The following is a 15,186-nucleotide window of genomic DNA, read 5'->3' as shown; positions in this document are numbered from 1 at the left end:
ATCGGCGTAGAATTGGCGCGATACTACTCCTGTTTATAACGGTTATTTGCTTTTATCGTTTTTATCGATTCAGTAAAGACTGTAAGAATAACTACACTTGAAATAATAAATCGCCATAGTAAAGATGACATAAACACAATAAGACGGGTTTGCTTGAGTTGGTTCAACGTTGTGAGGTGGTGTATCTGTTCATTAGCTTTCAATTATCCATAGCGTCCATAGAGTTTGCACAAAAACCGTTTCATGTTAATCATCCTTAGACTCGTTAAAATCCATCCCTTGCCGACGAAATGGTGAAACTTCATAACCTCCTTTGAAATTCAATCTCCCAACGCAGTTTAAGGAGTTCATATTCGATAGATACCCCTGAAAGACATAAACAAAGGATCTTTTTACTGTATATGTGCAGTATTTTTAATGGGTCCAACCGTAAATCCGGAAAATACATGCTTACATAACATTGACAACAATATTTCAGAAAAGTACTATTCTAGTATATGCCTATTATCGTTCTCCTCACGATCCTTTAATCGAGTAGGAAGGTTCCTCCTTAATTCACCCAAATCTAACTGTTGAAAACTTGATCGATTCATTCGTTGTTGTATTTGTATTCGTAATTCGTCATTCAAATCTTGACTATCATCATTATTATCGTGTCCGTTATCGCTGAAAACCGTATCTTGATGATCGTGCTTGTCATCATTGTTGTAAATCATATCATTCATGTTCATGGATTCTTGTGCGTCGTCATGACCCTTTGATTTTGAGGTAGAAAGTTGATCGTCTCCTGCTACTCCTTTTCGATGTAATTTATTTGTCTGTTCGTCGGTTTCTTCTAGACGTGTATATTCCATATCGTTATCATTTGCTTTCATATTAACCTCTAGTGGTATATGAGAATTCTCCATATGTTGAGCATCATCCGGCTTATTGTGAACTTGTTCAGGGTTATCTGTACTGTCACCACCTTCTTTCAGTCTCCTTATACTTCCAATAATACCTTTTAATTCATTGACAACCTCACCACCCGTCAATTTCATTTGTCTTTTACTTTCTTCTGTTAAAGCTGTATCAGGATCTGATTTTTGGTTTAAAAGTTGTTTCAACGATATACCCTTTTCTCTAGATTCTTTAGACAATTTTATCCTTTCTTCTCTAGTTAATTTAGATAATATTTGTTTTTCTTCTGATAATGCTGGTAAATCTGTCATGGTACTTTCAAATATCATATCTTTTCCTACAGGTGGTAATAACTCCGAATCTCCCCGTTGTTCGTGATTATTGGTAGTTTGATAATCTTCTTGTTCATTTTGTAATATATCCAAAGAATGTAAATCACTACTTTGTTCAACTTGCTCATCTTGCCATGATTGCATAAATTCAGGTAAATCTTTCATTTTCACATTCGAGCTTTCTTCTTCTTCTTCTTCTGGTGATTTATCTTGATCTATCGTTTCATCAGAAGTATCCATTCTCAATAGAACTTCTTTACCTCTTTCCCATTCTCTGATTCCTTCACCTAATTTATTTCTTATTTCGCTCCAATTTTCAATCCCAATTCCAACTCCATTTTCTCTAGTTTTCAGAATTTCTTTAATTGATGAAAGATCTTTCCAAGCTCCAACTAAAGCATTAGATAATTTATCGATATTATCAACCAACAAAGCTTCATCACTTGTTCTAGGCGCAAAATCTTTTGTTGGGTTTGTCGTAGTAAAAGGAAATACTGATGTAGAAGGTGACCATAAGCTATCTCCCAAATCACTCATGTTCATTGAATTTCTATTCTTATCTTTAGTACCGAAAGCATTTAATGATTTGACAATATCATTCTCTTTTTCAGCGTCTCTCAATACATTTTCAATGATTTCTTTTTCTTCCTTGATATTTTCGTTCAATTCATCTAAAATCAATTTAACATTTTCCCAATATGCATCAGCATTATCAGATTTGGCAATAAATTTCAAACCTAGTAAACAGCAAGCCAATCTTCTTCTTTTTAAATGGATTCCTAAACAGCTAGCTTTCAAGGATGGTGTAGTCAAAGGGGAAACGCTTTCGATTCTTCTTAGACCTGCGCTTAGAGATGGATCAGGTGATGATGAAGATTGTATGCTACCCCAGCTTGATCGCTTATCAGTTGGAAATGATGAAGGATATCCTATACCTATACCTAATCCCGGATTAACGGCAATTGATGATCTTCTTGATTTTGATCCACCGATCGTCAAAGCTGATCGTAAAGCCTGTATGTCGGACAAAGGCATTGATCGCGTTCTAGTCAAGCCTGATGAAGATAAAGCAGAATCCAGTGATTGTTGATAATGGTGCTCATCATCAGAAGAATGATAATAAGGTATATTCTGTAAACTTCTTCTTTTGGGATTAGCGGTAGCAGTATTTAGATCCGGATCTAACGATAATGCTGCTCTCAAAGGTGCTGAAGAAAGTGGCACATCGCTCGATAGATGATGAGTTTCTCGGTCATTGACGAATGGTGAAGGTAGTAAAGAAGTCGTATTTGGTGCTGACCTTGAGGGAGTTGCAGATATAGCTGTACGTAAAGGTAGTAAACGTTCACTCGCGTTTGATGGTCTTCTTGACAGAGGTGAAGGAACATGTTTGAATGAAGTAGATGATCTTCGAGGTGTATTTTGTGTGAGAATAGGTGTTCTGGGAATAGTCACACCTAATCCGTTTCGACTTTGAGGTGATTTTGGTGAAACCAGCACAGCTCCTACGTCGACATCAATCGTCGAATTTTTCTTTTCGACTTTCATTGGAGTACTATCATCACTTGACATTGATTGATCGGAAGATATAGAGCTATCGTTGGCCTCTTCTTCTTCTTCTTGGTTGTCTTCCTGTTCCTCTTCATCAGCTTCTGTAATTCTCCTTTCATGCTTCGGACGTTCGAATCTAGGTGATTGTGACCAAGTATCCCTCAATCTCTCTACACTAGCTCTTTTCGATAACCTGGGTGTTCTGTCGGGTATTTGCGTGAATTTATCACCTAATTCGGGTGATGAGCCAAGAGAGAAACGATTTGAACGTTCGGTGCAAGTGTGTAGCTTTTTCAAGGGTGACGATGATTCGTAAGCGGGTAAGGAGGAAGTTGAATGGCCAGAGGTATGTTTACTTCCTTTCACTGGCGAGGGATTCGAGGATGGACGATGAGGTAATCCAGGTCGCTGTTGCGGTAATTGAGATTTGGAATCCTGGTGCGCTCCTTGTTTTTCTGATTCTTCTTCACTAGATGCGTCCGACACATTTCTATTTCGTCGAGAGTAGAAGAAAGATCCTACAACGGGAATATCATACATTTCACCCAAAACGGATAATTCCCGACGGTCCGTGAGTTCCAACAAGGTTGACGTAGCCGTAGCAAAGTGATCTGTCATATTGCCAGTCAGACGGTGAAGCGCTACTCGTAGTGTATTATGGACGTGAAGGTTGTATGTTTGGGGTTCGAGGATAGATATCGAGGAAGATAATGTTAAGTTGAGAGAATGAGATTGTGAGATGAAATTGGTAAGTGAAGCAAGAGCAAGAGTTTTGGGGCAATCGACGTCTGAGCTTGCAGAAGCCTTATCGTTCCTCGCCTACCATATGTCACATGAACGAGTCAAAAGTCAGTCTTCACTCAGAAAATGGCATTCAACTATTGGACGGGACTCACCTTGGGGTATATCGGTATTATCCCTTTATACATTGCTAAACCTATTACAGTAATCATTCCTAATCCTAATATCGTCCACACCCCCAAGCTAATTGTCAATCCCAGTAACAACGCTATACCCGCTAAGACTAAATCCCATCGTTGTTTCGCCCTTTCTATCCATACTTTATATTGATTCAAAGAATGATCAGCTGAATTGAGTTCTTCCCCTAATTCACTTTCAAGGCCACCACTTAGAGCAGGGATATAATCTTTTTCTAATAAACCACTTGAACATATCAGATATTTGAATTTCTCTGCAAATGTTTCATCTGAAAATGTTAATCTTGTTGGTGAAGGGAATTTCCCTGGAACATTATCATTCGATGTTAACTCAACATTAGATGCGATACTGCTTGGTCCAGCTGCATTAGGCAATGAACCTGTCCATCCCTTAGTTGGTGATATGGAGGATTGTGTGACTAACGTCTGTATTGATCAAATTATTCAGTGATGCTGGAAGGAAGAAAAAGAAAAGAAGATATGGTAGAAAAGAATTGTACTAACTGTATTGCCTGATTCTTCTGATAACCCAGAATTCCTTCTTGTCTCCATTTCCATCTCCATTTCCAAATCTAACTTTTGACCTTGCATGACCTGTTCATGAGGATGATCGCGTTGATCACTTTCATCTATATGTGAAGTAATATTAGTTACAAAATCAACATGTGCAGCTGTACAGCAATGATAATGATATGCCAAGATGATGATGTAAAAGAGTGACCACTGCATCCGGCCCGTTCATACAAGAGACAAGGCGGTACGTTTACGTGAAAAGAATAACTCACCCCGAAAGTAATCATACAATGGCCCCGAATCAACAAATGATGTTGCCATGAATTGGTCGTTGAGTTTTCCTTTACTGAAGTGATGATTAGGTGATAGGTATTTTCCCTTGTCACAATGGGTAGGATCAAAAGGTGGAGTACTGTTTAAGTGGGGTCGTCAGGCGTGAATTTCACCATGTAATGGACATACGGAGTCTTTCTGTCAGCGTTGATGTTGTGATGATGGTGATGATAATGCTGTTGATGTTGATGGCCGGTGAAAGGATATCTATATTGTACGTTAGGTTGACTGGACAATGTTTTTGGTTGTTTAGATGATTAGATGATCTTTGTTTCGTAAGCTTTAAACACTGGATGACGCACAGACAAACACGTGGCAGGATACACTAAATACACTAATCCCGCGTTTCAGGTTGAGGAGACCCTTGGTTTACCTAGCCTATACGTTATACGTTGTTCTGGATTTCGGCTTTGACCGCTCAAATTAAAAACGCGACCTACCTGGACTTAGAACAGAAAGGAATGCACTCAGTGAAAGATGTTTTGAATATATGTCGGAAGATGATAGCTATATCATCACTATAGCTTGACATTATGGTTCACCAGTGACAAAGCCATGGTAGATAACAGCCGCAGCGAGGGTCCTCAGCTGATCACTCTACCTCCGCCAAACCCGCCAACTGATTTGATAGCTTCGGCCTTATTTCTACCTCTAAATGCTATTACTTCAGCTCATAGAGGTAGGAAACTTCGATTTGTAGGTCAGTAAGTAGTATAACTCGGTTTTCCATTTACCTTCATCAGCATATCTGCGCGAGACGTTCTTGCTGAAACACTAAGTCATGCTCAGAGTACTGGCATTTCATCCACCGACATCACTCTTGTTATTAACTTCTTATCCGCCTACAAATAAACCTCATACACCTTCACCAACGATTTTGATTAATATTTCGATACCTTTACTTGGACAAAATCCATCTGGTATAGATGTATCATCATCGGCTGATTCGATGTATTCCAAGGATCCGCAAATACCTTCACCGACGAATATAACGGATTTTGGGAGTTCTCCAAAATTAGTTAATCGAGAATCGTTAAGTTTGAATAGAGGTGAATGGGTAAATATTGTTGGTTGGTTAGAAGGCGAAGGAGAAAAGATGGTTAGAAAGGTAAGCTCCGTCCACATTTTACAATCCAGCTTTTAGCTCATGTTGCTATTTACAGGTCAAAACTTCTTCAAGTTACCTTAAACCATTACCTATTATACTTGAATGTATACATATCTCAAATTCCAGACCCCCTCCTATCGATGCGATGTACCGAGGAAATATGGAATCTTGGGATGGGAATAGAAGTGTGTTGGGAGATGGTACCGTAGAATTCAGTGATCACGTAGATGAGGAAGAAATAGATTTCGAAATTATTGAAACACCTACGACAGCCAAAGTGAAACAACGAAGACATGGATAGAGGTCCATAATATATCTGGTACATGTTGGAAGCACATGTGTGGACGTTCCCTGGAACATGGGTATCTCATAGGTTGGACCCGGCTTCAAGCTTGCCACGAATCAAGCAGAAAGAAATCAGGCTTTACTGCTCGAGTAAGGTACATTCCAGTGAACACATCTCTCCAGCCTTTTCCTCCTAGACAAGGACACTATGCCTTTTATAGGAATCTTCCCCAACACAAAATGGATAGCACATCAAGTACTTCAAATCCCGCATCCTGATAAAAGAAGCAATGCTACAAGAGGTATTGTATATAATTGTATCGATTAGTGATCGGTTTTGGCGGCGGCTATGTACCAGGTTGCCTTTGTATTTGCAGTCACACATATGCATCCATGAATTGATCATCGATATGTATGAGCAAGTTTTCATTTATTGATTATTCTGCTTTCAAGACGTTATTGTTAGATCCAGATTTGCAGTTTCAAGTTCGTGTTACGTAAGATACAATTTCCCGAAGCTGAAATCGATCTTGCACCAAATAAAGTTGACCATATTATGTTTTGAGAAAGGTTATTTTGAAAGATTCTCGATTCTACCATAATTTCTATCGATTCTTTTCTGGCAACTGACAAAGATTGTATACTTGACTAGTTGGAATACTGCAGAGAAGATCTTATAAAAAATGACAATATAGTATGATCAGTTAATTGGAATATCCCTACTAATTTTATGGGTAATACTGCAAAATGGTAAATACCAAAATTGAAGATATCAAATGGGTTCAAAAGCCATGGGATCATACTTCAAGAATCAATCATATTCCTTTGTCTTCAACTAGAGGCAAACTTGCTAGTGATGGATCAATTGAAGGAGGACACAATCAAGAGATATTGGAGTTCGAAAATGGGTTAATATTGATCAATGATTTTTTGTCAAATGAAGAATATGATGAATTACTGGAAAAAATCAAAGATGAATTTATAGTTTTGAAAGAAGGAGAAGAATCAAGCCTAAAGCCAACTTTGAGTAGCGATAGTGGTGGCGGCGGAGAAAAAAACGATAAAGATAATTCCTCAAATCACCAAACTCCTAAAAAATCAAAATCAATACGTAGACAAGCAATACATTATGGACCAAAATATGATTACACAACAAATCATGCATCACCAAATTCAATACCTGTTCCTAAATATATAGAAGATATTATTGATAAAATGATTATTATTATACCAAAAAATAATAGAGTTAATCAAGCTACAATACAATTTTATCCCACTGGATCAGGTATACCACCACATATAGATACACATTCATGTTTTGATGAATATATTATAAGTTTTAGTTTAGGTGGTAAAGTGAATATGTCATTTCAAAAAGCCACTCCTGTAATCGCTCAAAAAATGTTCGCTCCTAGAAGATGTTTAGGTGGTCCTACTACGTCTACCTCTGCTTCATCGTTGTCAACCACTCCTTCTGCTTCTGCTACTTCATTATCAGTTCCATCCACAAATTCTTCTTCTTCTTCATCATCATCCGTTCAAGATCAAGCTCTAGAGAAGGACATGCACTCAAAACCAGAATCAGAATCAAGTTATCATGAAATTCCTTTAAAACCCAACAGTTTATGTATAATGGCAAAAGAAATTAGATATGCTTGGACACATGGTATAAAATCAAGATCAACTGATGTCAACCCAATCACAAATCAAATTGAAAAAAGGTTAGATGATAGATATAGTATAACTTTTAGAAAAGTTGATTTTGATGGTAAATGTAACTGTGATTATGGTGTTTGGTGTGATTCACAACAAAAAAAAGATGGCGAATAAAGGGTTCATTCATGACCGATAGTTGACGCTCTGTTTTGGGACATAAAGTATAGGAATTTAGATTATATAAATCGAAACAATGGAGAAGATATTTTATGTGTATCGGGTATATCCAAAATCTTTGTTGTTGTAATATATCTGTATACATGAATATACATATCGCATTACATCATATTCTATCTCTATAGGAAGATATAACAAAGAATCTCAATACTCATTATCTTACTCTTCACCAACACGTTTAACGACATTGTTGGGTTTCATACCAGGTACGCCAGGTTGGCCAATTTTTGGAGGTAGTACCAGTACACGAGTATTCCTTCTCCAGAACTGTACAAGAGTAGAAGCTAATGAAGAGGGATTATCCTGATAGTGAAATTCGATTAGTCTGATTTTCAGGTACAATCAAATGACTTACTTCATGTAAGTAGTGACCTGTATCTGGCATAACCTCCAGCTGAAATTTGCCTTGCCTAGTTGATAGGAAAAATCAATCAGCTTCATTAGTCGGCTGTAACCATTCTGAAGCTAACAGATCCGACTTACATCTGACCAACCATTAATTCCTTATCTAACCTTTCTTGCCCAGCTAATACCAGTAATCTAGCACATTTGGCTTCAAGAAATCTTTGACTGAGTCCTTTATACCATTCTACGTCGGACCACGAGAGTCAGCTAGATCTGATATACAATGGAACGCCCATATCTACCTACCCTCCCAATATGGCTCAGTAGCCAATAAATCTGTTCTCCATACTTGTTTTCCGCCAGGACCTGCATCATCTACCGCTGGAATTAGGAAAGATGGTACAGACGCTCTGGCTGCTTCTGTATCTCGCAAAGTGTTTGATGTCAAACTGTACATCTGAAGTCAGCTGGTGGTGCTTTTCGCGAAAGCCTTCATGGATAGCCGATACAATGATATAATATCAATGTCGTATGGAAGGGGAGTTGTCAAAACTTACTGCCAGTGTATGGCATCTATTACCGATCTGAAGTTGCTCGGACGTTGAGCTAGGATAGTTTTCATGAGTGGTAAAGCTTCAATTGCAGTGCCTATCAAATCATTTGAATATATGTATAGATATCTAGTCAGCTGAGTCCCTGGAGTGGTCAACAAGATGACAGCTGACCTTCAACAACATCTAAAACAACCACACCCGGTATAGTGTATCCTTTCTTCTGCAGTATAGGGGAAGCAGATAAGATAGGTGCAGCTCCCATCGAATGACCCAATAGCTATCATTGGTACATTATAAGCTATATGTCGCCTCAGCGGGAAGAAGAAAGCTTACAAGTAGTGAAGGTGATTCTTTTGAATCAGGAAATATATGTTCTACCAATCCCAGGAAATCACTCAATAACGTAGGTGAAGATAAATCCTTTTCCAGCTCAGGAGAACCACTTGTTTTGGTTTTACCTATTCACCACTTATGTTAGCTGATGTATCATATGGCAGACAGAGGTTACGGCAGCCTACCATGACCTCTACAATCAAATGCTAGTACACCTAATTCCCCATTGCTCTGCTGTGTCACTTGTTTGGCTAAAGCAGCAAAACTTAATCCTGATGCTCCCGCACCATGATGACATATCAAATACGTTCCCTTTCCTTTTCCACTTTGTACAGTTGGTGGAGTAAGATATACTCTGAAAGTAGCATTAGATGATGATGAGGAGTTAGAAGATGAAGAAGGAGTGACTTCTAAAGCTTGTTGGAAGAATGATGAAGCTGATAAAGGAGTGAGATCTGTTGAACCATACTTAGTCGCGGGAGGTAAACTATAATGATGCTAATAATCAGCTTATCCTCAAAGTGCAAAATCTACTTTGGCGGAACAGCGAATAACCATCATACGAACAGTATCACTTACGCCGCGTGCAAATCACCCAAACCATCTCCTTCCTCTTCATCTTCTAATTCCTCTTCTCCATTTTCATCCTCATCAGCCCATGGTGCCTTTGTCTGAGGTAATTGAGGTAATTTATTAGCCATGGCCTTTCGGAATGCTTCTGACATGCTTAGGAGTGTTCTCTGTCCTGTTCAATCTAATGGATTACCTTGATTCAGTTTTAAGTCTTCTGTTATTATTAGGTGAAGCAGAAAGAAAAGATATACGAGTGTGACTATAAAAGCATTGTCTTTCAACTCCACTACTGAATTCGGCTTCCTAAGAAACCGGGGGGTTTAAGGTCAACGGTCTGTGCGCACCACGCGACGGTTTGGGAACGTGTTTCTCACGTGATTTAGAGTATGATCGGTAAAATATATAAGTTATATATATTTTGATGACGCTATGATGATACTGTCGGTTGCAGCGGGAAATGAAAACATGAAAACATGAGATAGGAATTATATCTTTGATCTTTTTCTCTATTGCTTCTTTGTCGGTCAATTCCAACATTTTTATCATAGCAAGTTACCCAACAGAGCGATCAGGAGATCCGTTTGATCGTTGAACCGAGTCACTTTCGACCTGACAGGGAATTCGCAGATACGGATAGCTGTTTCAGTCAGACCGTCCGATTTCTACACTCTTCGCGGATCTCATCTTGGTTCCACTTCAATTCCAATATTGACTTCGGACTTGGGAAGAATAAGGTTGGCATTAACCTGCGATGTCACATCCAGCTAGACTGTTACTGAGAGCACCACCACATTTACCTTTTGTAGAAGGATATCCAGGTATACCAGCAAACTCTTCATCTGGACGGAAATCTGCTGGCGTACATGGATCTTTGGAATTAAGAGTTGGTTCACAACCTGTAAAAGCTAAATGGGTTAGAGTTGAAATTAGAAAATATGAAAGTTTACCACCTGGATTTCCCGGTTCGTCATCATCATCAAATTCTTCAAAAAATGGTGGAGAATCTACATGGGAACATATAGGTGATATACAAACATTATGGAAACCATTAGATTCAACAAAAGAAACGGATTTAATAGAAACAGCAGATTTTAAATTTTATTTACCTTTACCTGAAAATATTCCATCAACAATTGAATTACCTAGATCAACTGGTATACGATATGAATTAGTTGCTGCATTATGTTATAAACAAAAAGGTGGTTTATTTAAAAAAGAATCTTATCCAATTTTAAAAATTTCTGAACCTTTAAATATAATTAAACATGAATTACATTCAACTTGGCCTATATATCAACAACCTTCAGAAATAATTAAAAAATTTTCTAATGATCAATTGATTTTGACTGTAACAAGACCAAATTCAGCTTTTGGTGGTATAAATGATAAAATTCAATTTATAGCTTCATTAAAATCAACAAAATCACAACCTATAAAGTTAAAAGGTTTTGAATGTACAATTTATGAAATTATAACCTCAATTCCAATTCAACCTTCTTCTTTAGAACGTGATGGTAATTATATCAATCAAAAAAATCATAACAATAGTAGTAGTAAGAAGAGAAAATCGTTACAGAATCCAATAAGTAAATCGAAACCTATATCAACTGTTAAAGCTGTTGTAGATGAAAGAATTGGATTAGGTGGTGAAAAATCTGCAAAAATCGAAATGACAATCGATAGAGCTCTAGTTACAATAAAAAATGCTAAAACCATCAAAGTTGAATATACTTTAGAAGTCAAAGCTGTAATGGATGGCATAAAGGATAAAGTTGAAATTAGTGGTATCGAATATACTGTTGGTGTTTTTGGTCGATCTACTGCTGAACAGGCAATGCGGTGAGTCATTTAACATCGACATCTGTCATAATCACTAACTCAGCAATACTGATTAAGATCTCGTTAACATAACCTGTTAGAGAAATAGGTCGTGTGGATGCTTTATGTCCGACGATACCTAAACCGCCACCGCCACCACCTCCAATAGATCCAACTCCATTTACAGGATCTCAACCAGATCTTCCTCCTAATGCTCGCTATATAAACAATGATCATAACAATCTGTCTTCTGGTCCCCCTCCTCAGCGATCTACTTCCGCCACTTATCAGCCTATACAGCAGCAGCAATCTGATAATCAAGGATATGATCCTCGACAGAGCTATCAGCGCCAGTCATCTAGTAATAGTAATAGTACATTCACCACAAATAACACAAATTACAATAACTTCGGTATGACTCCAAATCAGAATAGGCAGTATTCCACTATGCCCACTTCCCCTACACAGCGTAGACCGGATGTAATGTTTCCTACTGCCCAGCCGTTATCGGGAGAACGACCAAGAAGTATCACGCCTACTTCACCAACAGTCGAGTCATCTGGAGGTGTACAAGATCGATATGTTCAGAGCGATACGGGACACGATAATTCCAGTAGATATTCAACAGCCACTATGGCTACTTTCGGTAGATGGGATAAAGGTTTACAGAACGCTATGGTTTCAGGACAACAAGGTCAAGGTATAGTAACCAGTTCAGCTGCAAGTGATGTGAGTTTGAAAACTTACCATAATGCAATATGATGTAATGAGAATATAATAGGCTGACCCGATGATGTTGATTAGAATGCTATCACACCTACAACACCTACTATACCTTCACCATCAATTGGACATTCTTCTTCAGCTACTACGATACCTTCAAGACCCGTGTCGGCTAGACCACCGGGAGCAGGACCGCCACCACCACCAAGTTCATTCTTTTTTTCTGCTGAACAAGAGAAATCTGCTCAACGAGAACGATACGAATCTGCTAGGAATTTAGTTGAATCATCTCAGGGACAATCCTCGGGACCTTCTAAGAAAACTGATGATGATGAAATACCTGAATTACCTCCACCTGAATATGCACCCCCAAGACCTGCGCAACCAAAAAGACAATATACTGCACCTTCAAGACCTGTCTCTGAATACACAAGTATAAATGGTTCACCAGCAGATTCAAGTCCGAAAACTATAAGTTCACCTAGATTAGCTTCTCCACCATCAGGTACAGGGGTAAATCGTATAGGATCACCTTCACCGACGACAATTTCCGCAAGCCAGCATGCTGCTACAACTAAAGATCACAATGAATCCAGATCTATACCATCAAGTCCGAATAAGCGATCTAGTATAATCCAGACTATAAAGTCTTCCCCACCGCTGAATCAATCGGAATTACCAAACTCTTCCTCATCTCAAGGTGGTAGTCCCATACCGTATAACGCAATATACCCTCCTGGAAGATCAAGTTCAATATCTGATCAAGGTACATCAGCTACTTCGACTACTACTGCTGCACCAGGGCCAATCGGATTGGGTATTTCGTCCCACCACAGTGGACTAAGTGAAAAGGAACAGATGAAAAGATTTTATGCGGCTCAAGATGCTGTCTCTCGTGCTCAGGGTCCATCTCAAGGTCTGACCACAAATCTTGATCAAACATCAAACACTAATACACCTAACAGATCTATTGATGTGGGAAGTAGTAGTCAACCAAGTAAGACATCTGGCAATCAAAACGTCAGGAACGATAATCTACAATCGCCAAATAATTCACCTGTTCAACCTCGTCAATCAGCTTATATGTCGGCAGCTGAAGAGAAAGAACAGATGCGGAAGAGGTTTGAAGAAGCTCAAGGTCGTGTTAATGCGGCTGCTAATCGACCTGAAGGTAGCAATAGTGAAGTTCGAAACGCAAATCAGCAACCAAGTAACGCTTCACCAAATCGTCTTCGTCAAACTTCATATCTATCAGCTGCCGAAGAGAAAGAGCAAATGAGGAAACGTTTCGAAGAAGCTCAAAGCAAAGTCAATTCTGCTGCCAATAGAGCAGAAGGTGGTAGTAATCCTAATCAAGCACTACAACCTTCTCAAACAAGTTATCCTTCTGCTGCAGAGGAGAAGGAGCAAATGAGAAAAAGGTTTGAAGAAGCTACTAATCGTGTTCAATCAGCCTCCAGCACCGCAGAAGGAGGTTCTAGTAGCGCCGGAAATTTCATTCAACAACCACCGGCAACTGCGTCTCATATTGCGTCTCGTCAGTCTACATATCCAACAGCTGCAGAAGAGAAAGAACAAATGAGACGTAGATTTGAAGATGCCCAAAATAGAGTTGCTAGAGCTCAAGGGCAAGGAGTACAATCGTCACCTTCAGCAGGCCTTCCAGGTTATGATTCCGTTACTTCATCTGCTTCTTCACCACCCTCAACATCCAGCAGGGGATTTTATAACGGGTATCCCAGTGCAGTAGACGAGAAAGACCAAATGAAGAGATTATTCAACGAAGCTCAAGACAGAGTCACAAGAGCATCGTCTCAGTCACCCACCACCGAAAAATCTGGTTCCGGATTTAGTAAAGTATCAAGTCAGACACCGGGTTCATCGCCATTGAGGAGTAAAGCAAATGCAGCTGGATATCCTAACGAAAAAGAACAAATGAGGTTGTTCTATGAAGCGCAGGACAGAGTTGCTCAAGCTAGTAGTGGCAGTAATAATGTCAATGGTACTCCATTAAGATTTGCCAACAACAACAACGCTTCTACTTCTTCACAATCTGATAATAGACAAATATCTTCATCATCGCCACCACCAGCGAATATTTTAGCTCCTCCAGTTGAATCTCCTTCTGTATTCGAGGATCAGCCTCAAGCTTCTTCTTCTTCTTCATCAAGTAGAGTAAACACCACAAATCCGAATAATACCTCAAATGGAGGGTATTTATCAGCAGAACAAGAGAAAGATTTAATGAGAAAGAGATATGAACAAGCTACTTCTGCGGTAGAAAGATATTCTTCTAGTTCACCGCCTCCTCCTCCTCCTCCTTCGACATTATCGGTATCAGGAATATTCAATACACCGCCAAAGAACCAAATTTATGATAGTCCAAGAACAAGTTTAGGTGTAGCTTCTGAACAAGCTATGTCTTCTAAACCTGTTTCTTCTACTACAAACCCATTTTTTTTAAATACTACTACTCCACCTAAACCTTCAAATAACACGGGAACAGCCACAGGTGCAGGTACACAAAAACAAGACAGTAGTCCAAATCAACGTTCTATATCAAGAAATTCAACAAGGACAACAACAACAACAACAACAAATAATAATATTTCTTCACCACCTGATTCACCTTTATTAATTAGAGATCCAACTATAAAAGCTGGAAAAGCAAAAGCCAACTCTTCTGCCAACGGATCCGCGCCACCACCACCACCTTTACCTGCTAGACCACCTAAAGAGTATGTTGAACTACTATCACCTGTCAATGAATAGCTTGCGAATTATCAATCATTTAAAATATCAACATACAGGATAGACAAACCGGACCGGATTATACCATTAATCTCTCAGTGATTCATCATACCATGTCTTGTACTTTTATACATCTTGACATCTTTTTGTGCTGGCTTTTTTTCGCTGTGCCAGTGCTTTCACACGATTGTACAGTAATGCAGTGCATCTATATATCTACATTTCTATCCTACATA

At 38.9% G+C, this 15,186-nt stretch overlaps 5 protein-coding genes across 5 annotated transcripts; 3 read left to right on the top strand and 2 right to left on the bottom strand.

Annotated features, from left to right (window-relative positions):
* Positions 1-485: 485 nt before the first annotated feature.
* L201_006522 (uncharacterized protein) lies at positions 486-4,555 on the bottom strand (the record flags this gene model as incomplete). The annotated part of the gene is made up of 4 exons (XM_066222241.1): positions 486-3,602; positions 3,680-4,147; positions 4,226-4,350; positions 4,507-4,555. 4 exons carry the CDS (start codon positions 4,553-4,555, stop codon positions 486-488), a joined length of 3,759 nt encoding a protein of 1,252 aa, XP_066078338.1.
* Positions 4,556-5,122: 567 nt separating this feature from the next.
* Positions 5,123-5,976, top strand: L201_006521 (uncharacterized protein; the record flags this gene model as incomplete). Its single annotated transcript, XM_066222240.1, has 3 exons — positions 5,123-5,271; positions 5,357-5,675; positions 5,731-5,976. 3 exons carry the CDS (start codon positions 5,123-5,125, stop codon positions 5,974-5,976), a joined length of 714 nt encoding a protein of 237 aa, XP_066078337.1.
* Positions 5,977-6,707: 731 nt separating this feature from the next.
* On the top strand, positions 6,708-7,790 carry L201_006520 (uncharacterized protein; the record flags this gene model as incomplete). The annotated part of the gene is made up of 1 exon (XM_066222239.1): positions 6,708-7,790. The coding sequence occupies one exon, from the start codon at positions 6,708-6,710 to the stop codon at positions 7,788-7,790; it is 1,083 nt and encodes a 360-aa protein (XP_066078336.1).
* Positions 7,791-8,012: 222 nt separating this feature from the next.
* On the bottom strand, positions 8,013-9,810 carry L201_006519 (uncharacterized protein; the record flags this gene model as incomplete). Its single annotated transcript, XM_066222238.1, has 9 exons — positions 8,013-8,156; positions 8,209-8,263; positions 8,337-8,442; positions 8,505-8,647; positions 8,756-8,846; positions 8,924-9,029; positions 9,086-9,210; positions 9,271-9,572; positions 9,665-9,810. The coding sequence occupies 9 exons, from the start codon at positions 9,808-9,810 to the stop codon at positions 8,013-8,015; spliced, it is 1,218 nt and encodes a 405-aa protein (XP_066078335.1).
* Positions 9,811-10,409: 599 nt separating this feature from the next.
* Positions 10,410-14,971, top strand: L201_006518 (uncharacterized protein; the record flags this gene model as incomplete). The annotated part of the gene is made up of 3 exons (XM_066222237.1): positions 10,410-11,497; positions 11,578-12,205; positions 12,281-14,971. The coding sequence occupies 3 exons, from the start codon at positions 10,410-10,412 to the stop codon at positions 14,969-14,971; spliced, it is 4,407 nt and encodes a 1,468-aa protein (XP_066078334.1).
* Between the last annotated feature and the right edge of the window lie 215 nt (positions 14,972-15,186).

Source organism: Kwoniella dendrophila, chromosome 9 (genome assembly GCF_036810415.1).
Source record: "Kwoniella dendrophila CBS 6074 chromosome 9, complete sequence".
NCBI lineage: Eukaryota > Fungi > Basidiomycota > Tremellomycetes > Tremellales > Cryptococcaceae > Kwoniella > Kwoniella dendrophila.
The sequence above is the reverse complement of the archived record's forward strand: the minus strand, read 5'-3'. Positions and strand labels throughout refer to the sequence as shown.